The sequence below is a fragment of the Aulonocara stuartgranti genome (genome assembly GCF_965226115.1).
Source record: "Aulonocara stuartgranti genome assembly, chromosome: 18".
NCBI lineage: Eukaryota > Metazoa > Chordata > Actinopteri > Cichliformes > Cichlidae > Aulonocara > Aulonocara stuartgranti.
The window spans coordinates 36273896-36296681 of record NC_138954.1 but is presented as its reverse complement, the minus strand read 5'-3'; the positions used below and the strand labels follow the sequence as shown (position 1 = coordinate 36296681).

The following is a 22786-nucleotide window of genomic DNA, read 5'->3' as shown; positions in this document are numbered from 1 at the left end:
GTGTTTGAAGACGAGCAACAACACAGACCCAGTTATCCTTCTTTATTGGAATATATCAAAATCTACAAAATCAGAATGCGGGCAGGTAGTCTGACACAACACCGTCCATAGGTGATGTTAGGATGTTAAGTGTGTGTGGTGTTTTTTAAAAGCTTAAATTGCCCATGTTTGATCAGCAGGAGATAATGTAGTATAAGCATAACAGAAAACACCAAAGGGCCATTTTCACAGAGGGGTGGGCATCTATGAATTTATGAATGATTTTCCAGTCCTGCTGCACCAACCATCACAAACTCCATCCTGGAGCTGGACGCTTAGAAACTTTCATTAAAACAAGCTCTGCTTCACACTGGTGCACGTTTGGATTCCCAGCAGCTCGCCCACCAGACGAACACAGGCCCTTCGCTCTACAGGTACATGTAAGCCTACGTACTTAAGATGACTCAGCTTAATAAGAACCTGTGGTCTTCAGTTAGTTTACTGTACACCGCCCAGTTTTGTTCAGACACGTTGTGGTTGAGTGTAAGTAGAGTAAAAACAATCAACTTTTAATTGTAGCAACATGAGTGGAAACATGCTACAATGTTACATGCGCCATCTATCCAAGTCTTATCCCAGAGTGTGGAAAAAACAACTCTTGTGCTTTAATGAGGTCTGTCACCATTCAGAAAGCCTCCTCTGAATGTCCTCTGACTGAGACAGCGCCTGAAGTAAAACCCTCATTTCACTGTCAGCTTCTCTATTCCTCACCCACCTGAAACCAGCTATCATCAGCAAACTAACTTCCCATGAAGTGCTGCAGCTCAGTTTCCACTTCTGCTGCACAGCCTGAGCTGCAGTGGTGTGCTGGAAAAATGCAGTCAATGACAAAGCAGGCACATAAGCTACGGCAGGTCATCCACACTACTGACAAACCACGTTGTATAATGTGAGATGCGTCTTAGTTCACATCATGCGTGTCTCCAAATATCTTCTGTAAGTATTTTTCAGTTGGTTTTGAGTCCATGACAGGATTGGTGATTCATTCACAGAGCCACATGCACACCATGGTCAGCACCTTACCAACACTGGGTCTATGACAGGGGTGTCCAGCTCCAGGCCTCGAGGGCCGGTGTCCTGCAGGTTTTAGACGTGTCCTTGAACCAACACAGCTGGTTTAAATGGATAAATTAGCTCCTCGACATGTCTTGAAGTTCTGCAGAGGCCTGGTAACGAACTAATCATGTGATTCAGGTGCGTTGACTCAAGGTGAGATCTAAACCTGCAGGACACCGGCCCTCGAGGCCTGGAGTTGCCCACCCCTGGTCTATGAGCATGCTGGGTTAGATCCTTCCATCTCTGATCAGACTGTTACCAGGATGACTTGTCCTGCAGCAGTACCCACACATTTCTGCACAATGCACACGCAGGTCTTTGTGGATCACAAGCACATTCACACACTGCAGGGTGCACGCATCACAAATGTTGATCAGTTCATCAATAGCAGACCCAGATACTTGTGCAGCAAACAGGCGCTTGCACCACAGCAGGACGAAGCCCAAAAGAATCCCCATTTAACGAGTGCTGTAATGTGGAAGCTAATGAAAGGGCTTCATCTGCATAAACTTCAGTCTTCAAGCCTAAAGACATGCATGGTTCCTGCATTGATGCTCCTTAGCTCAGTATCAAGCAGGGTGCTGCAGAACAGTTTACTCTGCAGGATCGATACTGGTTCTTCATTTAGAGAAAAACCAGAAACACCAGTTTACCAGGAATGTGCAAATATTCAAACACATGTGGGACATCAGCTGGCAGAGGTGCGTTTGACAACTTGGATGTCTGAGACCAGGCCAGCGTCGCCATTATAAAAGCGGTGTGACATCACACCCACTCTGTACGCGGCCTCGCCTACGGCTGTAGTACAAGTTTGATGTTTCATACACTTTCACTCAACTTTATACATGTTTCTATGATCGAGTTAAGAAGTTAGTCTGGCTGCAGCTGCAGTCCTGTGTGTGAAACACCACGTCTGCACCAGCTCCTGACACAGCATCAGGTTATTTGCTGTTTATGAACGTTAGAAAAGATTTGAAAGAAATCTATTTGTGCTTTTGAACCATACAAACAAACAATGAGAAGAATGGTTTCATTGTTATTACACCTGATTAGCTGGTAACTAAATGAGCCGACCAGTCCCATCTTTCTCTTTTCCACTCGCTTCTCCCATTTCTGTCTGGTTCATTATCCTGACCTTCGTCCTCCAACACACACAAACATCTCAACTGTTGATACAGAAAAATATAACCCAGACTCCCAGAGCTCCAGCCATGTAGTCATGCAGCAGGGTTTGTAGTCAATGAGCCCGTTGAGTCATACGGATGACCAGCAGGCGTTTTTATTCTTACAGCGCCTGTCTGGTAGATGCACTACGAGCCTGGCACTTTGCATGAAGCTGCTTCCCTCCACAGGTTTACATGGAGCCAGCATGTCAACAGAGTTTGACCCTGGATTAGTATTATTATCATTACTACTACATTTCTCACGCTTTGATGATAAAACTTCAGTAAAAAACACAAGTTGCACAGTGTTGGAATGTCAGCAGTGCTGGGAAAACTGCAGTCAGTGGGAGCATGCTGAAAACCGCCGACACAGAAGGTTTGTTTTAGCAGACATCCTATCATGTCAGCTCAGTTTATGGGCCTCTGCTGCTCGGCGTTTCACCCAAACAAGCTGACAGAAAACACCGCACACATGTAACGGCCCTGAACCCCACGGCTCTGCAAACGTCACAGGCCCGGGTCCCACATCTTCACAGGACTAAAACTAACACGGCCCGGGGCCAGATTTACAGCTGGGTGGAACAACAAGCTCCATCTGGTCTGTGTCCAAAAACTGCAGGGGCAGGAAGAAAGCCTCTGAAACTTCGGAGGAAATAAGTAACAAATACACGGCCATTGTTTGAAATACTCGTCATTCCCTCGCCGTAGCAAAGATATATCAGATTTGGCGTTTTCAAACAAAGGTTATATGAACAAGATGGGAGAGAAGCCAGAGCTGAAATCTATGGAGGAATTCCACAACAGTTTTTATCCAACCATGCAGATTTTATGTCAGAGAGACCAAGAAATTCAAGGTCATCTGAATAATACTGCTCTGAACTGACTGCCAGCAGGTAATCCACTGTAACCGTGCATTACATGCATGCACCCGCAGACTGATTAATCCCACACGTATGCAACTGTGTGAACAGAAGATAAAATAGTGCTGCTGTAATACCGTTTATAGTTATAAAGTCCTAAACTCCTATCTGTGAGTGAAAACTGCCTCTGAGTGTGTCAAAGACACAGATGTACTTACAGTCCCAGCCAAACAGACACGTTCTACTGATGGCGTCAACAACACTGTTAAAGCTGTGGCCCAACATGTCGTCATCTCCATCCTGCCTCCTGATACGTCCACGCCGGCTAAATTTGTCTCTGGACGCGCTCATTAAATGGTAAATGGCCTGCATTTGTATGGCGCTTTTTTCTAGTCCCTAAGGACCCCAAACACTACATTCAGTCATTCACTCACACATTCACACACTGGTGATGGCAGCTACATTGTAGCCACAGCCACCCCGGGGCGCACTGACAGAGGCGAGGCTGCCGGACACAGGCGCCACCGGGCCCTCTGACCACCACCAGTAGGCAAACATGGGGTTAGCATCTTGCCCAAGGATAGTTGGCATGCAGCCAGGAGGCAGCCTGGGATCGAACCACCGACCTTCTGATTAGTGGCTGACCTGCTCTGCCACCTGAGCTACAGCCACCCTACATTAGCACACATACATACTACAACTAAGGGTGGTCCTAGATGTCTGCGCATCTGTCCATGTCTGCGCTTCTATCTATGGACTTACAGGTAAAAACAGAGCAAACAGCAGGCCAAACAACGCACTTCCTCTAGACGGTCTTTTAAGCAGACTGCTCTTTCGTCACCTTGGTTTGGGCTAAAGTTAACGATTGGATGCATGTCATTTACAACAGCTGCAGGAGTCTTTATTTGAACAGAAAGTAAATGTAGACAAAATTCCCTGTTCTGTGTGCACATGTTTGTGTGTCTGTGCAGCTTGCCACCATCAACACTCTTTGCTGATGGACACTTCCATCAGACTAACCTTACCGGCTTGTCTCCAAGTCAGCAACTCTCTGTTTCAGCTGAGGCTGTTTGTTTTGTGATTACAGGTGATTACATTAGTGCCTGGAGCTGCCGAGCTGTGCTAACCTAATGTGAATTTTAAAAAGCTACAAGGCTGATAAAACACCGAACAAGGCTGCTAATACCATTTCTAACTTCTGGAAAAGGTATTTGGCTCCAAGCTAAATGTGAATGTCACACAAAAGGAACACCAGATTAAAACAAGCCGAGGAGACGACTGATGGCTTCTGACTTCAAGCCAGAATCTCAGCTCCAGCTCACACAGACTGACAAATACAGAGATGCAGATTTGACCCAATCAATGCTTCAGCTAAACAAACAAGTATGTAAACAAGCTCCTACTCATCCTGATGGCTCCAGTTTTGCTATGCTAGCAAATTCAGTGCAGCTGTACCAGTCTGTGACTTGTGAGCAAATACTGTCACCAAAAAGGCCGACACCGCTGCTCACAGCTACGAGAGGAAACCTGAAGACAGGAACATGACACTGGAGTCCAGCCACAACGAGGCGGTGTACAACACTTCTTGATGCAACTTTATAGCTTATGTCTACACATACATATTGACAGAGGCTGTAACAGCAGATGATATTTGATGCATGTCTTTTTATTGGCCTGTTGCAACTGGAATCAACCACTTTATTCTACACACTGATTGCATGTGAACGCAGAGGTCCAGGATTATCGTGGTCTATGCCTGGCGCTTCAAGACTCTACACTAACTTTGGGGCTTCAAGGTGCAAGTAAGGATTTGGTTGTAAGTTGACAAAAGGTTTCCTTCTGCTCATATCTGAAGATAACAAATTATCAGAACTTTGCCAAAAATGAATACGTAAACACCTTAGAGTCTGAGGCTCTGCACAAACATCACTCTACCTGGTGTTATTAATCCACTGCTGGGATTTGAAGCCCATAAACTTATTGCTCTAAACAGGAACTCTTGTTGGGGCAAGTGGGAACACGGGAACTCTGAGGACAACAACGATCTTATTTCAGTTAGTTCACAAAGTAAAAAGAAAGCAGAAAACAAACACTGGCAGTGACTATGAGCCGAAATCTGTAATACAGCCAATTCAGCGTGAAAAATCCACACAGGGCCTACACGAGTCCCCGATGCTCTGCTGGGTCTCACTGATGTTTCCTCAGTTGGTATTTGGTTGATGGTGCTGAAGAGCTTTGTCCGATTCCCATCGGAGTGCTCACAGCAACCTTGACGAGCGCAGCATGCGGTCAGTTGCAGGGCGTGAGGCTGCAGTGTTGTTCATGTATGTTGTTGTTTACACTGACAGACCCTGGTGCCAATCAGGCTCCAGCAGAGATCGATGGCATTGATGGCTCACAGGTCGACCTGAGCACCGCTCCCTGACCGCCCACACTCAGCTCAGCTGGTTAACCACAGACACCGGGGTTAACGGTCCAAAGATTAACGGGCTCGATAAACGATGACTCAGCTGAAACGGGTTTGTCTCCTAAACACATCTGGGAGGACACGCGCGTGCACGCCAACACACGGGACTCCGCGGCTCAAACCTGCAGAGCAACAACACAAATCTAGCTAGCCTAGTTTGCCTGGCTAACGCTAACGACCTGCTGTTGCTTGTATTGAAGCACATCCGCTGAAGGACCCCTGTGTGTTTTTCCTGTTAAAGCACGACGGCCATGTTTAAATAAGATTTCTAAAATGAAGTAACCGGTTGTGTAGTTAGCCAGTGTGCTAACTAGCTGCTAGTAGAGGTTTAACGTGAAGCTAACTCACCTCATACTGGATGTACTGCTTCCTCCACTCCGGGGTGATGTGAGCTGACAGATGCTCTGTGAATTTCATGTCGGCCGCGGCGTCAGTCTTCCTCTCCTACCGTTACTGTAGCCGGGAGGCGGCAGCGGGAGGCTTTCGCTGCTTACACAGCGACTCTCATCCAAAGATTATGCTCAGAGAGGTGCCCTTTTGTCTTTACGGGTAACCTAGCTAACTACCGGCACAGCATCTCCGCTGTCTCAAACACACTCGACGAAGTGTTCGCGGAGCTGCATCTCAGCTGAAGATAAAAACCGTAATTCTGTTTTTATCGCTGTGTTTCTGGAGGACAGGCCAACAGTGTTGGCGTTAGCTGGGTCTTCCTCGCTCGCTGTCGTTCATCCTCTACCTCTCTCCACCTCCTGTCTCCCGCTGCGTTCGCGTGCAGTGGGAAATATAAGAACGGGCCGAAGATCGGCGAAGGTAAAGTAGTGGTGGGTGTAACGAGGTGTGGCTTTCTTCGTGAGATGTCACCAGATGTGGGGAGTAAACTGGTCGTTTTTAAGCTTAATGGTGAGGTAATGAGCTGGCTTAGAGAGGACTCAGCGTCATAATGTCATCACATTTAAATTTATCGAATGAGGCCAACGCAGAAATGCCATACATTTTTAATGGCAGGCTTCCAGCTGAAGTCTTCCCTGCTCTTTGATACAGTAATGATTTTCTTATAGTCTCAGTCACTAGTTTTATTCTTACTGAAAACAGCGTTATGTTTACTCTGGAAACGAAGGTGCCCATTAGAGTTAAAGAGGAGACACCCGGGTGTGCTTGCTTATGCATCTGTAATAGACACGTAGGTAGCCAGTGTGCCTGTAGCATCCTGTTTCACAGCATGATCACACTACTTTCACAACTCGAGGATTCGTAATGGCAATGGTGATGGTGACATCATCATCACCAATAGGTGACATCATCATCTTGTCTATGTTTCATATATAATCCACGTTTTGTTTTGATTAAAATGTCCTACAAGCCCTCATCTGTGTATCTTAAAGCTAAAAGCACAGGTTATTTTACTGTCAGTGAGACTTTCTACCAGCATAAATAAAGGATAGTCACTTTGGCAAAAGCTGATTGCAGCTTCTACTTTGTGATGGGAATGTTCTTTCAGGCTTAAAAGGACCTGACATCATGCATGAGAGATTTGTTCGACCTATTACTGACAGACAGACAACAAATGATTTATAACAGTTTAAATTCCTGCCATTTGACGCTGAAAAAGCTTTTGATTCTGTTAGATGGGAGTTTTTATATCGGGTTCTAAAACGTTTTGGTTTTAATAACCAGATTATCAGTTGTTTGAGGTGCTTATATAATTGTCCTTCTGCCAGGATAAAGGTTAATGGGGACGTCTCAGGTTTAGTTCTTCTTAAAAGAGGGTGTAGACAGGGCTGTCCTCTTAGCCCTGCTCTATTTGCACTGTTTATTGAACCATTGGCACAGGCTATTCGACAATGCGAGGAAGTTACAGGAGTTACCATTAACGGCAAAGAGTGTAAGGTTTGTCTATATGCAGATGATGTCCTGGTGACTCCTACTAAACCTGACTTTAGCCTACCAATATTACTATCTTTGCTCAATACGTATGGCTCATACTCTGGTTACAAGTTAAATCTTCATAAAACTCAAATTCTTACCTTTAAATATAATCCAGATAAATATATTCTAAAACTCCTCAAAGAATAATTGGAGTAAAAACTTAATTAAATATTTAGGGGTTCAATGAATGAATAAAAATGACGGTATTACCTAAACTGCCTTATTTATTCCTGGCATTGCCTGTCGAGGTGTCCTCTAGGCAATTTATCGAATGGAAAAGAATGTTCTCAAATTTTATTTGGGGAAAACACAGACCTAGAATAAAGTATAAGACATTGTAATTATCTAGAAATAAAGAAGGCATGGTCTTCCATGTCTAGAAAATGATTGTCAGGCTGCACAGTCAGAGTCCTGACTGCATGATGCGACTCAACATGTGACGCCAAATGGAAAGAAATGGACCAGGCGGAAGTTCGTGTTCCCCTTTCGACTATTCTTGGAGATAAATCATTGATACAGTCATTTTTAAATAAGGTATCCTACTGCATAAATGTACCAGTAAGTATCTGGTTCAGGGAATTTAAAGATAAAACGTTTGAAAGAGATGTGAGAATACTACGGTGACCAGCATATGATACAGCCCTGCAAATATTGACAGTGGGTTTAAAAACTGGTGCAACCTGGGTGTCACTGCATGCTGGAAAATATCATCTGAAAAAGGTTTAGATACCTTTCAACAAATGTCAGTTAATTACAACTTGGAGAGAGGTGATTTTTTTTTAGATATCTCCAATTAAGATCTTATTTTAATAACAATATTATGTCTAAGGAGAGAAAATCTCTAGTTCAGATCTTTATAAACATATCTAAAGGGAAAGTGCTAAAAAACCAAATGTCTATGATATACTCAACACTACAAACTGAAAGGAAATTGTCTCCCACCTATATTAAATGTAGAAATGGAGAAAGAGGCTGAAATAGAGCTATCTGAAGAAGATTGGTCTAATATGTAAAACTACAGCCACTACTATGAAATCAGGCGGGGGCCCCTTGCTTGATTTAAATGCCATGTTGACATTAGAACTTCATTCATCTTTTCCCATAATGCTGTGTGCCTGGAAATTCAGCTAAACTGGTTTTTACAGTCATTGATTTCAGTGAGCTGTAGATTCCAATGACACTTGAATGCCACATATATGACGTTGCCACCTTTGGAACCGAGTGACGTTTTTTTGTTTTCCGTATTATTATTTATTTATTAATTATTTATTTTTGACCAGCGGAACGTTTGCGCATGCGCTCTCCGTGTTAGCGCCTGACTCGATCAGATGCGGATTTATTTTGACGTATTAAAAACAAATATGAAAACACAACACGGGGACCTGCTGGCGTGTAGTAAAATGAGATGATTGCATATGTTTAATGATGACACCGCATCAGCCAGTAATACTGTGATACTGGTTATTCCACAGCCTCACTCAGGCAGGAGATCCACGGTTCATGTTCGAGTGTTTGTCTGCAGTCAGACTCTATGAATCGGTGCGCTGCTGTTACCTAAAACACTCAGCTGGGTTAGGAGCGCAACGGGAAGTGGTCGCGAGCGTGGAGCCGTGTCAGTAACCACGCGGATGCCTGGAGTCTTTGGACTCGACAGTGTGTGGAGCCCCGCTCTCTGGAAAGCAGTGTGGCTAATCAGGCTCTGGGTAGTGATTCAACAAAGTGATTCTCCACGCTGAGCAGCGTTATCGTGCAACCCACGTGGAGTGAAAGACATCAGCGCCATCTGGTGTTTGAACAACGTTTCGCATGTTATAGGGTTGAAGCGTTTAAACGGTTTAACTTCATGGTTATTGGTTAAATGACTGACCTGTGACAAAATCACAGAAACAGCGCAGTGTGAAGGAAAACACAACACACGCACAACATGTTCTGTTTGTGGAAGGAGCTCGGAAAGAAACACGCCTGGACAGCTTGTTGAAGAAGCTTCTTCAGCTCTAAGAGCAACAGAGTCCCACATTTGAAGCCCTATGGGAGTGTCCCCAAGAGGGGCGTGGACCCCCTATTGATCCTCTGCCTAATCGAGCCAGGGTGTGAAAACAGGTGTGGGTCACAATCAGCCACGGTCTCAGGTGAGCCCACGTCTCATGTAAGTGGGCTCTGCGATTGCATTTTAAATATTAAATATTGTGCACTGGCTGCAGTGGTCATGTGTATATCCAGCTGATTGCTTGTGAAGCTCGCACACAAGAATTTCACTCACATGTGCTGTACCAATGTACCTGCACATGTGATGTGACAATAAAAGTGATTTGATTTGATTGTGAAGGATTAATATGACATGCCTTGTCTGTGTAAAGACACAGAGAGATTACATAATCTGTGTGCGTTTGTGTCAGCGTGGATGGAGCAGAGTGGGTGAAACACACAACGAGCGTTTCTGAAATCCTGGAGACAGCTGACAGACCCCCGTGGAAACATCCAGAGACGCAGGGAGACTAAATGCAGCTCAGTCCTTGCTGAGGATTAACAGGCAGCCCGGCTCAGATTAGACTGGCTTGTATAACGAGGACGTTTAGATGTAAACAAGCTAAACAGAATATTAGAAAGAGTGGGCCACAGGAACCTGCTCCCGTCAGGCTTCTGCTCCCACCAGTTTCCTTCACATGAAATTAAGTGACTGCAGCGTTTAACGTAGCCAAATGTCGTCTGAGACCGAACACACGAATACATCTGTTGTTATATCGCTGGGAGCGGCAGTGAGGCCACGCTGCTCTGTGGCTTCCTTGTTATACAGTAAATGTCCCAAAAGTGTTTCTGGTGGAAGCGTGCACACTCTCTGACCTGCTGATTTTAGCCTCGCTGTCCAGGTGGCTGCTCACTGCTCACCTGGTTTTTATGTGTTATTTTCAAACATCACGTTCATTGGTTAGTGGATCAAATGTGTTTGGATCTACTTATGGGTGAGAATGATTTATTAGATTAAAAATCTGAGTCCACTAATACAGAATAGAAAGTAGAACATTATTACCATATGAAACATTACTCTGTTCCCCAGCAGAGCCTCACTCGGGCTTACTTTAGGTTTTCACTGTAAAAAGCTTTTTCAGCTGCTGAAGCGCAGATTTATGGACACTTTGGTTCTTCACGGTGTGCAAGTCCATTTCAGGCAGAGGAAAGAATTACCACTTTGTATTTGGATCCAAATATTTTATTATAGAAATCACACAGAAGTCAGCATTTACTGTTATTACACGTACAGCGAGGGTGTTTCTGCAGTGAGACTCCTGGTCAGAGTCATTGTCCTGCTCTGTGCACACATGCATACATAAATAAGTGCACAGCAGCTTTTACTGTAATCCGGCTGCGGTGGAGCAGCAGAGGCTCCTCTCTTGGCATTCACCGCGTGCCTTAATTGACTGATTTTAAATCAAGGTCCACTGTGAACACTGAGGGAGGAAGCCAGGCGTCACAGACAGATGCTGGTGATGACCTTTAGGTTAAACTTTCTGTTCAGGTCCATTTCTCTCTCACACATGCAGGTAACATGTACAGGTCTGTAGCACTCACACAGCTGCCGTGGTTCCTGTGAGACTCACTTTTTTACCTGTAGTGCTTATTTCCCTGCTCACCTTGTTCCTTTCTGTGTCCTTCACAGCAGCTGTGAGCTGGTAACACCTGCCTGCCCAACAAACGCAGTGAACAGCAAAAAAGAGCTTTTTCCTGTCAAGGACACATCAAGCAGGCAGCCATTACACAGCAGAGCCCGGCTGCCAGGCTGGAGATCCGATGGAGCCTCATCAGAATGTAAACAGATGGAGGAGGATCACTCGGAGTGAAGATAGAGATGCTGTTAACAGAAATCTGTTGCTGTTTGTCTTTTATGCTAAGCTGTCATTAGTCCTTATTAAATCTGCATAAGTAACGCTATATTCTGTTCACAGTGATGTTACACAAATGTGATTACACAGTAGTGCACTGAATGGCGCACGTATGCCATACAAACACAGCGCTACACACAGCGTCATGAAGCGCACACAGTGACAGGCACACAAAATGTCCCTCTCGGAATGTTACATAAGAGCGCGTTTTGATCAGGATTACACCCGCCGACGTTCAGTGGAGCAGATTATCGCAGCGTGCAGGCCGGACGGTGCAGCGACCGCCTGTATGCTCCAACAAGGCCCACAGCACCGCAATCTGCCAGACAATAAGAGCTCGAAATGTGCGCGGACAGAGAAAGCAGCCTTAGATACACCAACACACATCTCAGTGATCAATAGGCATCATCTGCGCTTCCATTCACAACACAAACACATCAGAAGCCACATCGCTTATAATACCAGGACGGAGCTGGCTAAATATGCAGAGCCTCGATATCTGCAGTGAAACGCGGAGCCGCGCGTCTCCTTGTCGCATTATCTTCTTCAGAATCCATCCTGGAGCCTCACATCCTCCCTCTGCTGCGCTCCTCTCCAAAGAGAGCAGCACAAAGAATAAATCAGAGGTGAAAGCAGTAAAACCTGCTCCCTGCAGCCAGCCTGTCCTCTCCTCCCCGAGAGAAGTGAGAACGATCTCGGTTAATTGGTCTGAACAGACGACACGGATTAGTTAAAGGAAATCAAAGTGTTTGGACTCATCCTCCTGGACGGGCGGGCGGCGGATTACGCAAAGGACAAGGCAGGGCGGGGTGACGTCACCACACAGACAGATGCACTCCTCTCTCACACACGCGCGCACACACGCGCGCACACGCACAGCTGATGCTGCCTCATTATTTGGTTTAAACTCTGATTTAAACGATAAGAATAAATGTGTTGGTTCAAATCTTTATGTGACTGGCTTTACAAATATGAATGAATTTGGGACACTTAGGACTCCTGCAGCTCTCAGCCACAGCCTGGATTCTACATGAAAGACATAAACACTGTTACACAGTACACAAGGAACATGTTGTGATGTCAGAGACCTAAACCCAGTCTGCGTTTTCTATGTTTGAACTTATTGGAAGAAGCAAAAACAATCAAACAAATCAAATATGACAGTTTCGCTGCAGGAAGGCTTTTCTCACAGGCTGTTATCAACCACAAGTCAACCAAATTCTCTCTCAGCTAATTACACAAAGAACACAAAGCCAGGCAGCGTCCACCCGTCACTCAAAGCTGCTAATGCTGGACAACTTTACATGATGGTGGGTCGGTCTCTGTGTCAGTATGTGGGAACACCAGCTGAGGCACAACAATCACCTCTTAACACACTGACTTAATTGTATTTGTGTTGATTTGTAACAGTGTGTGTACATGCGCACTGATGTCTGATGAATCGCTGAAGGAGTTTTTTAAATTAAAAATCAAACTGATGATGTAACCAGGGTCATTTGGCTGGCTGGTTGATCCAGTGAGTTTCAGAGAGGTGGGTCCAGTAAAAACACCACGAGGCCTAAAAGTATACAGGCTGCACGTCACAGTATCTCTGCCTGTGCTGCACTCATGTCGTATTTCTTTGAGGGAGTGCATTAAAAATACTGCTTTAGTTTTGCATCATATTCTGTGTTATAGTAGTACTTTGATTCCAACTGTACCGCTGTGATGTGCTCTGAGGCCTGTTCTGTTGGTTGGACACTTCCATGTGCAGTACTTATATTTCAACTGAATCTCAATCACATCAATCAAACATTGGCTCCTTACACTGATGCTCTGTCATCACACCTTTTACAGTTCAGTTCACCTCAAGGCACGTCATGTTGTCAGGTAGACCCTACAATGATAGGTACAGAGAAAACCCAACAATCATATGACCCCCTATGAGCAGCACTTTGGTGACAGTGGGAAGGAAAAACTCCCTTTTAACAGGAAGAAACCTCCAGCAGAACCAGGCTCAGGGAGGGGCGGGGCCATCTGCTGTGATTGGTTGGGGTGAGAGAAGGAAGACAGGATAAAGACATGCTGTGGAAGAGAGACAGAGGTTAATAACAGATATGATTCAATGCAGAGAGGTCTGTTAACACATAGTGAGTGAAGAAGAAACACCCAGTGCATCATGGGAATCCCCGGCAGCCTACTGCAGCATCACTAAGGGAGGATGCAGGGTCACCTGGTCCAGCACTAACTATCTGCTTTAGCAAAACAATCTACATTTAATATAACAAGTTTAATATAAACATATGGCACTGAAGAGTCAGTAACCTTTTGGGACACCATGTTCCTCCAGAACAGCTTCAGCAGATGCTCCAGGTGTGCTCCAGGTGTTGTGTTGCTCATTTGGTGGTTTGTTTAAAAGAAGTAGCATATCGATCTTCCAGAGGTGTTCAACAATCAATCCTGAATCTTTTCTGTGTTTTATCTTCTAAGCTTTGAAGGACAGAACAGAAAGAAAGCTGAATAATATTTTTGTCAAGAACAGAAGGATGTTGGACTCTTTTTGTCACGGACCCAGTTCCAGGGATTCGGGGTCCGTGAGCAGTCTGGACTACTATTGTAGTTATTATCATTATTATTGTGGTTATTGTTATTATGGTTGTGTCTGCTGTCCTGTTTTCCGTGTTGGTGTACTGTCAGGTGTTTATGGGTGTGTGCATGTGTGTGAGGGTGCGGTCGTGGCAGGCACTTCTAGGCCTGGTGGGTGTGGCCCTGCCAGCTGACCGGTCCCACCCAGGAATCCACACACACCTGGCGCCGATCAAGCCTCGTCAGAGGAGCTTCAAAACAGTGTGGCTGAGAGCTCCTCGACGCTGGATCGTTGACTGACTTCCCGTCAGTCTTAGTTTATCGTGCAAGGTTAGTGCAAGTCTGCCGTTAGGGTTTGTACTCACGACTGCCTTTTGTATGCGTGTTTCTCAGGAGGAATTGTGGCGACCAGGAGGCAGCACACGGACAGTACACAGGGAACGGAGACAGAGCACGGAGCACGGGATAAAGGAGAAGACACGGAACGGGAGTTGGGATCGCACGGGGGATTTATTGTTGTTTGGATTGTCACCACTGTAAATAAACGCACTGCCTTCAGCGCCAAGTCCTGCATTTTGGGTCCTCATTTCTCACATCCCCACGGTCTGCCAGCCAGACCGTGACACTTTTTGACCTGACAAACTGTGACTCGTCACTGACACTGTGTAATGATTTCCTTTCATTCTCAAAGGAGATTTGCCAGATCTTGTGAATGAAAATGATTTCCTGTAGGAGGACATTGTGGCAGAAATTGCTTTGGGAACGGAGCTATTCAGACCTCACAAGTTGGAAGCAATCTTTGAGAGCTGTGATGCTTCATGAACTGAGTGAACTGCTGCAGCACTGGGAGTCGGTCCAGCACCGATGTGATGCAGTGATGGAGTACCACAGTGATCATTTAGAAGTGATGTGGGGCGCTCAGAATCAGGTGGATGGTGTCAACGTTCTGGTCAAACTGAAGCTTGTTTTACGTCACAATCCCAAAACGGCATCGATGACAGCTTTGAGTGTTGGCAGCAGCTTCCTGGAAAGTTCAATGTGCATCGCTCTCTGATGTGATACATCAGAACACATTCATCAGCTGGAGCGCTGATGTTGGCTGTATGCAGTTCTCTGTCTCCCTCAGTCCTTCTTCATGTTTCATCATTACAAGTGTAAGCAGGTGTAGTGGCTGCATGAATGCATGCATGAAACACAGACTGGTGTCATGGCTTTCTGCTGGGAGAAATGAACATGTTTAATGTTGCACGGTAGTGTCTTCATCTCAAGCACATGTCCTAAACCTGACGCAGCAGCCTTGGTTCATATATTTAACCAAAGACTACGTGAGGAAGCTGGTTTCCTCTTCAAATGAACACGTGTTGTACGGGTAAGAGCGTCGTGTCAGGTGGTGGGATCGTGTAGTTTGACGTCTGGATCACTGGTGTTTTTTTAACAGGTCAAATGAATGGATCATGCTGGCTCTCCCATCAGTGGATGTTAAACATAGCCACGCAGTCAGGACAGTCTCTGACTGATCAGAGGCTTTTCCAACCCTTGGATCATATAACAGTCATCTCCGGCACGTGTGTGTTGGTACAGAAGCCCTACTCTTAAACTTAGATGGTGCTGAAACAGCTTGTTTTACACAGACTGCACCGAGGCTTCGACACGATTATTTAGAACTGAGAATCATGCAAAGTTAATCTAGTAGAGCCAAAGAATAAAGTATGGACCCTTCACAGGCTTTTTCACGTTTCCCTGATGTACCTGAGAAATAGAATTAGCAGCGTTTCACACTGATGCATTTACTTTACACAGACGTTTGTCACATCACAGACAGAGCCTTCTTTTTGTCTTTGGTTAATTAGAAAAAAGCAATGCTAACACGATGTGCTTGGATCCGTGTCAGGCTTCAGAAATGTGAGCAGTGTCACAAAAACAAACCTTCCCCTCCTAAATATCTGTCATTACCCAAAGTTTGACAAAATTTCTGTTTCTTCTTCTTTTCTCGGTTTGGACATTATTGCATATTTGTATAAAATAATTCTGTTGTATAACACGTTGCATCAAACTCAGAGATGTGATCTTTTTTATCATTTATCTAAAATACTGACATATAGCCCCTTCTCAGTTCAATTATCTTCATTGTTGCCTGGCTGGTTGGTAATGCCGCGTTCAGCCAACAAATCTGCATGAAACTGTTAGTTTGCTCGTGTCCATGTTGGTGCATCAGTAACTACAGCAGAGGCTGTCGCTTCTCACGCAGGGCCAACATGACCGAGCAGACAGCAGGTGGCAGTCTTTCACTGGAGACCAACCTATGATCACCAAGGGCTGATAAAAATCTGTCTTTTCACGTGATAATAATCACATACGTAGCGTATTGTCTCCACATCAGTATCGTCAGTGCTTCACCTTGATGGAGGCGTCCTCGGCTACGAAGCTGCTCACCTGTCCCTCCAACCTTCCTCCAGGTAATCTGATGTCTAATTGGCTAACTGGAGCAGATTAAGCTAAAACCAGGAATAGGACTGCGCGTACACACACACACACACACACACACACACACACACACACACACACACACACACACGTCTGCATGTGGCTTTCCGTTAGACAGTAAGGTCAGTGTAGCATTACAAACATAAAGCCATAAGAAAGAAACGCTCTCCTCTCATCTTCCTCACGTTATTAATTCTGTTCAGGGGCGCCTCAGCCGGCTCATAGCTAAACTCCAATGTTACAAGTTCTTGGAAAAAGTAACACTGTGGTGGAAATATTTCTGTGGGAATGAAATGAGTCACGTGGAGAAACAAATCTGTTCCAAACAAGCGCGTCCAACAAAGAAACGAGTCCTCAGCGTCTTCATTAGGACACGTTTGCTTATTGACACCCATACTTGTTTCTTTTGGACGGACTTGAAGACCTTGTTCATACCAGTTTGGACACACCTGCGGCGCAGCTGGGTGAGCAGGAGTCCCGGTGTCCCTCTCTCACTTTCCTGTCAGTTTTCACTGCATCTGTCTAATAAAGACAAAAATATATTTTAAAAAAAGAACAGAAAGTTTGGATGCAGCTTCTCATTTGATCGTTTTTCTTTATTTTCATAAGTATTTACACTGTAGCAGACATCACAATGTGGAATTAAACCAAAAAGTCTGAAAACATGTTTTATATGTGAGATTCTTCGAAGCTTTGCTGTCCCGTTCTTGTCCCAGCACAGAAACAGAGACACGTGGGAAAAGTGACATCTCGTTAAAATGAGTCTGTGTGAGGCTAATCCAACAGTAATGCAGTCTAATGGTGTGGAGGTCTTCCAGTCAGTGGTGACAGGCCCACTAACAGCTGTGACAGCACCGTGTGGGGTACGGAGCCCCTTTAGAAATCAATGCATGTAAACTGTAGGGCGACCCTTGTATCTGTAGCCATTCTAAACATTTCTGTTTAATAACCAAGCAAACACTTGATTAGAAAACTAAGTGATGCAAGTGCAGACTTAGCTAGCGGCCTGTGGAAGTCACAGTTCAGTCAGGCAGCTCAGACATTTGGCACTCAGGACTTTCCACCTTTGGGTGATGGGAACACACCACAGTGCAGTCCTCCATGCAGACCCAACCCAGCTCATCATAGCACAAACACGCAACGTGTGCAAGAGGGAGGCCACTCAGACACGGGAGGGAAATGCCATCAGCATAAATGACTTTGTGGTGTTACTTTTGTAACGTTCACGCTGATCGTCAAATACAAATAAGCAAACGGTGCATTTTGTAGCAGCCTTGAAATATATAAATATATATAAATGTATATAAATATATATCCCGTTTCTGTTACTGGGAAAGGGGGGTTTCTGTTTAAATCCAGCTCCAGCAGGCTTCGGCAGCGCGGCCGGTGATGTGTGCGTGCGCGCGTTTATGTGACCATTGACTGAGCATGTGCGAGGCAGCAGAGAGATTATCGCTGCCACGACTCTGGGCTGCCCTGTATATCTTCTACTTGCTGGAATATTCGTTGTAGTTCAGGCATGGAGGAGCGGAAACCTCTCGGTTCAGGCCGTGGAGCGGAGCGGAGCGACTCGGTTTGGGGGGACTTTGGAGACTTTACGCATGCTCCTCGTCAGCTGCGGGCGGGGAGACTTTAAAGTTGGACGCTTTTAATTTACAGTAGTGACGGAGGTGAAATGATATTCTGTAGTGAACTCTTGGTATTTTTGGAACATCTGAAGTGGTCTCACAACAGATAACCAAGAAGAGGACAAAGTCACTGTGACGCGACCATTCCCACTGTAACAAATGGCAGATGGATATGAGCAGGCCAACGCATCAGAGTTTATTAAGGGTAAGTTTAACATCAGTCCTGGGATGTAATACTGCGTAATGGTTTCTATAAGAAACTACAGCCTGCAATATTTCCATGCGTGTGACTGAGAGCGCGCGTGGACATAAATACACAGGACTGAACTGCTCGTTCACTTTGGCTCATTAAACAAAGCTAAACCAGCGTGATTCAGTGTGAGTTACACTGACCACGATAGTCTCCATCAGGGGGACACTAACGAAACAAGAGACGAGGACATTTCTGATTATTTTGTAGGTTCTTCATCAGCATTGTTGTGGATCAATAACTCTTGACAGGACTGTGGGGCAGCTGGTCGGCCTTTGGCCTGGAGGATGCTGGATCGTTTTCAGCGGTGTCTGCTATAATTAACATGATATAAACTGTAATAGCTGTGCATTAAGACGGTAACAAGAATCCTGGTAAAGTGAGTCCGTGCAGGTCCAGGTCAGCTTCACAGCCTTTACACAGCGGCTCGTTTCCAGGAATAAGTTTTCTCTTTTCAGCTATCACTGCAGAACTTGCTTTCCAGGTTTACTGAAGCAGCCTAATTACTCATGAGTACATGTAGAACTATATGTAGCTGAAAGGTTGAAACTTACAGGCTAACAGTTGGGGCAGGTTGTAGCCCAGTGTCCCACAGCTCACTCACTCATAGAGTCAAATATTACAGTTTAGTTAAAGTTTATAAAGCCATTGTTCCCTGATCTGGTAAAAAGAAGCATTTCAGTAGTGCGAGGATTAAGTTTGGCTAAATCAGGTTAAGTAAGCAGCACCAGTGTGTCACGTAAGGGCAGGAGATTTGGGTCCTGCCTCGGTTTCAGCAGCAGTTAATGAGGGGAACTGATCCTGTGCTGTAACCGAGACACCAAAAATACCTGGATGCAGTCAGCAGCTCGGTGTGATCGGGACAAGAGAGCGTTATCGCCCTGTATCCTTGACCTGAAGCCAGGACTGTGTGTGAGGCTGAATGTAACCTGTGTGTGTGTGCGTGTGTGTGTGTGTGTGTGTGTGTGTGCTGTACACCACAGACCGCCTGTACTTTGCCACTCTGCGGGTCAAACCTAAGAATACAGCCAACACACACTTCTTCAGCACGGATGAGGAGCTCATATATGAAAGGTAAGCTGCAGCCGTAATCTAGTCTGATCCCCAATCATGACGTGTCAACAGTCTGCTCCTGCTCCCTGTCAGCACACGCTCCTACAGATCCTTTCTTTCTGATGCCTCTTTCGTAACAGATTAACTTTGTTTGCCTCCGTTTTTGTTGTTTCGTGTCCTTTAGAAACTCCTTTGATCTCATTAATATCCCACCTGTTCATTTCAGAGAGACACGCCTTTTGACAGTCATGGTCCTGTCCTTCCTTGACTTCTCATTACTGGTCTCTGATTACCGTTATACTGTTAGAAGATGTCCACGGCTCCACCCGGAGGGATGGTGTCCTGGTTCAAACTATGGTTTTCTGGTTGGAGTTTACACGTTTTCTCTGCTTCAGTCCAAAGACATGCACGTTCATTCATGTTAGGTTAACTGGTCATTTAGCATCAGTTACATCCAGGCCCTTTGTAGGTAAACAACCTACAACATTAGAGAGAAAACTCTAATTGGACAATTCCCAGTGAGCAGGGCCGGGAACAGTGGGACGGTAAAACTTCTAATAGGTGGGGAGACCCTGAAAGGACTTCTTACAGTGTCGCCGCCTGGATGTGAGCAGGAAGCTGCTTCCTCTCAGGACAGCTGCTCTGGCCACCTCGAAGACTATCAGAACCTGGCCTGATGAAGCCTTACAGCAGCTGCAGGACTGTCTCCACACCACCAGGACATTTCTGAACATCCAGACCTGGAGGTGTCACCTGGTCTATCCCAACCACAAGCCCTGGATGACCGGGGACCTCCACCGGCTGCCTTCAGAGTGAGTGACGGTGCAGCGAGGCCTCTGAAAGGCCAAATGACACTACAGGTGGAAGATCACCTGGACAGCAACAACAGCAGGCAGGTGTGTCAGGAGGGCAGCACATCACCAAGTACAGGAGCAGTCAGAGCTGCCCCAGGTGATGCTTCACTAGCAGAGCAGTTGAATCACTCCTTGTTTTGAAGTGCAGTCACCAGAGGCTCGTATCAATGAGTCCATCCTCACTGTGGAGGAGTGTGACATGAGACGCACGCCGTCAACCCTCCAACAGTAACAGCTCATACGTCAGTGAAGAAGACATGAAGTCCACATCCTTGTGGAGAACTTCATCCAACCCTGTGTCGTCATGTTGATACATGTGCACTGTTTTTCCCATGAAAATGTCTGTTGATGTATCACCAGCGTGACTGATGTCATAAACCCCTGTGAACCATCTGGTCCCGGCCTGTGGTCATAACCCCTGACTGAGCACGCACGAGTTCTGGTTCCTTAAACGATCTGCATCTATTTCAGGATATAAAATTGTTTTAATTACACACCGATGAGAGACAGATCAGAGGTGAAACAGCCTCGGAAAAATGTTCCATCTGTGCGTTTATATGTGCACCTTCACACTGTGGAGCTACAGGCCATCCCAGTACACAGGGCTGGGTGGAAACTGGTTTCCAGCATTTCCTGACCTCTCAGGACTTTTAAGGAACTCTAAGATCTTAAAGCTCAATTCAGATTTTTGGATCAAATCAGATGTTTTTGTCTGCTCGTTCACTCTACAAATAAAATGCGACAGCAAACGCGCTCTAGTGTGAACGCTCAAAGCGGCCGCATGCGCAAAAGCAGACGTCACACACAACGCGCTCTGTTTAGACCCAGAGCAACAGGATGTTTGACTGATGGCCTTAATATAAAGACTTTGGACTTCACGTTTCCCAGTTTTTGCTTTAAGTTATTTACATAATAATGTAAATAACCTAATAATGATCCTTATTGCTGTTTTAGAGGAGCGGAGCTTCAAAGGATCAGAATCTGCAGATTATACAGTACAAATAAAATGTTCACGTTTCTCCAACGTTGTCTTCCCAACAGTTTCACTGGACGGACAGGAAGTGTTCACCATGTCTTCTCCGGAGCTGATAATCGGCGTCTGTCTTGTGTCAGTGACGTAAAAGACGGATTTAATGCGACGTGACCATCAAACAGCAGTCGCTTTCTAAAACATCGGATATGTATCGGATTCAGCACCACATACGAGAGTGACCCAGGTCGGATTTGAAAATATCGGATTTGTGCCGTTCACGCTGTCACACCATGATCGGATAGATGGTCGCATAGGGTCAAAAAATCGGATTTGATGCGCTTTCGCCTGCAGTGTGAACGTAGCTCAACTCTGAGCATCAGTATCATGGGATATATCACAGTGTCAGAGTGTCTGTCACAGAGCGGGTGTTTGAGCTGTGATTAACCGGGTAGGTGGTCCATGGGTAAACCTGAGATGGCTTTTGTCACGGCGAGTGGAGGAAATAAAGGAGGATCCAATTGCAGGCAGTCGTGAAGGTGGTTTATGGAACACAGAGCACAGGGAAAAAATGGCAAACGAAGATTAAACTAAACTATACTGGGAATAACTAAACTATACTGGGAATAACTAAACTACTAAACACAAAGCAGAAGACGAACATGAAGGACGGGGGGGCAGGACACACGGGTGAAACATGGCAGATACACAGACGGACCAGCAACGACAGAAGACACGACTTAAATGCACTCAGAGAAACACGGGGAGATTACACACAGGTGGAAGTAATTAACGAGAGGAGACAAGGGAGGCAACACAAGAGATCACTACACAAAGACGCAGACTGGACACACATCAAACCCACAGCAAACATGGGAACACAAAACCTGAGAGCAAAACCAGAACCACAGAAACAATAAATAATAATAATCAACAAAGCACCAGAGAAGAAAAACGATCATTCAAAAACAAACCAAAGCAAGAGAAGTCAAAATGCTGCGTCGACCCCGACGTGACAGCTTTCAGTGCTTGACAATCTTTGAAATCCTCTTCCTGTCATTCGTGCTGTTGGCCGACTTACTGAATATGATGATGAGTAATCTGGTATCAGGCTGTGGTGTTAGGGACAAAGACGGACTTGCAGCCCTGCTCGTCTGTCACGTTCCAGCCTTGGTAATCGTTTTCTTTTCTGCAGCAGACAAACAGGATTTGAGTTGGTTTCATTGAGTGAAACAAAGCTGTGAGCTTCCTCTGACTCCATGTCTGCATTGTGTGGGTGGAAACATCCAGATAAAGGTCCCGAGGTTTTCTAACGGAGCATTTTATTATGACCAGATGAACAATGTCACTGTCTTCACCTGTCAGTGGGTTTAGTTTTGTGTGTTGTTGTGTTGTAATTGTTGAGAGCTCCTCCATCTCTCTCACTGTGTGTTGCAGTTTCTATGCAGACTTTGGGCCCCTCAACCTGGCCATGCTGTACAGATACTGCTGGAAACTCAACAAGAAGCTGAAGGTAATGAAGGTCTTCAGACTCAGGGCTTTGTTTGCTGTACAGACATCGTTTAGAAAACGCGTTACGCTCTTATTTTGAAA

At 45.4% G+C, this 22786-nt stretch overlaps 2 protein-coding genes across 5 annotated transcripts in view; one reads left to right on the top strand and one right to left on the bottom strand.

Moving 5' to 3' along the window:
• Positions 1-6423, bottom strand: part of LOC309694382 (xenotropic and polytropic retrovirus receptor 1 homolog) — a 39243-nt gene extending 32820 nt beyond the window's left edge. The window contains exon 1 of one of the 2 annotated variants that reach the window (XM_082514447.1): positions 5934-6423. In XM_082514447.1, the coding sequence (XP_082370573.1) occupies positions 5934-6002 (69 nt within the window). In that variant the 5' untranslated portion in view covers positions 6003-6423. The remainder of the gene's footprint in view (positions 1-5933) is intronic. The other variant, XM_082514448.1, reaches the window with a different exon arrangement.
• An 11398-nt stretch (positions 6424-17821) lies between these two features.
• The window catches only part of LOC309693622 (dual specificity protein phosphatase CDC14AB-like), a 22725-nt gene continuing 17760 nt past the window's right edge, over positions 17822-22786 (top strand). Inside the window, exons 1-3 of one of the 3 annotated variants that reach the window (XM_082513034.1) lie at positions 17823-18271; positions 19300-19390; positions 22631-22706. In XM_082513034.1, the coding sequence (XP_082369160.1) occupies positions 18226-18271; positions 19300-19390; positions 22631-22706 (213 nt within the window). In that variant the 5' untranslated portion in view covers positions 17823-18225. Of the gene's footprint in view, positions 18272-19299; positions 19391-22630; positions 22707-22786 lie in introns of all 3 variants that reach the window. The other 2 variants (XM_082513035.1, XM_082513036.1) reach the window with 2 other exon arrangements.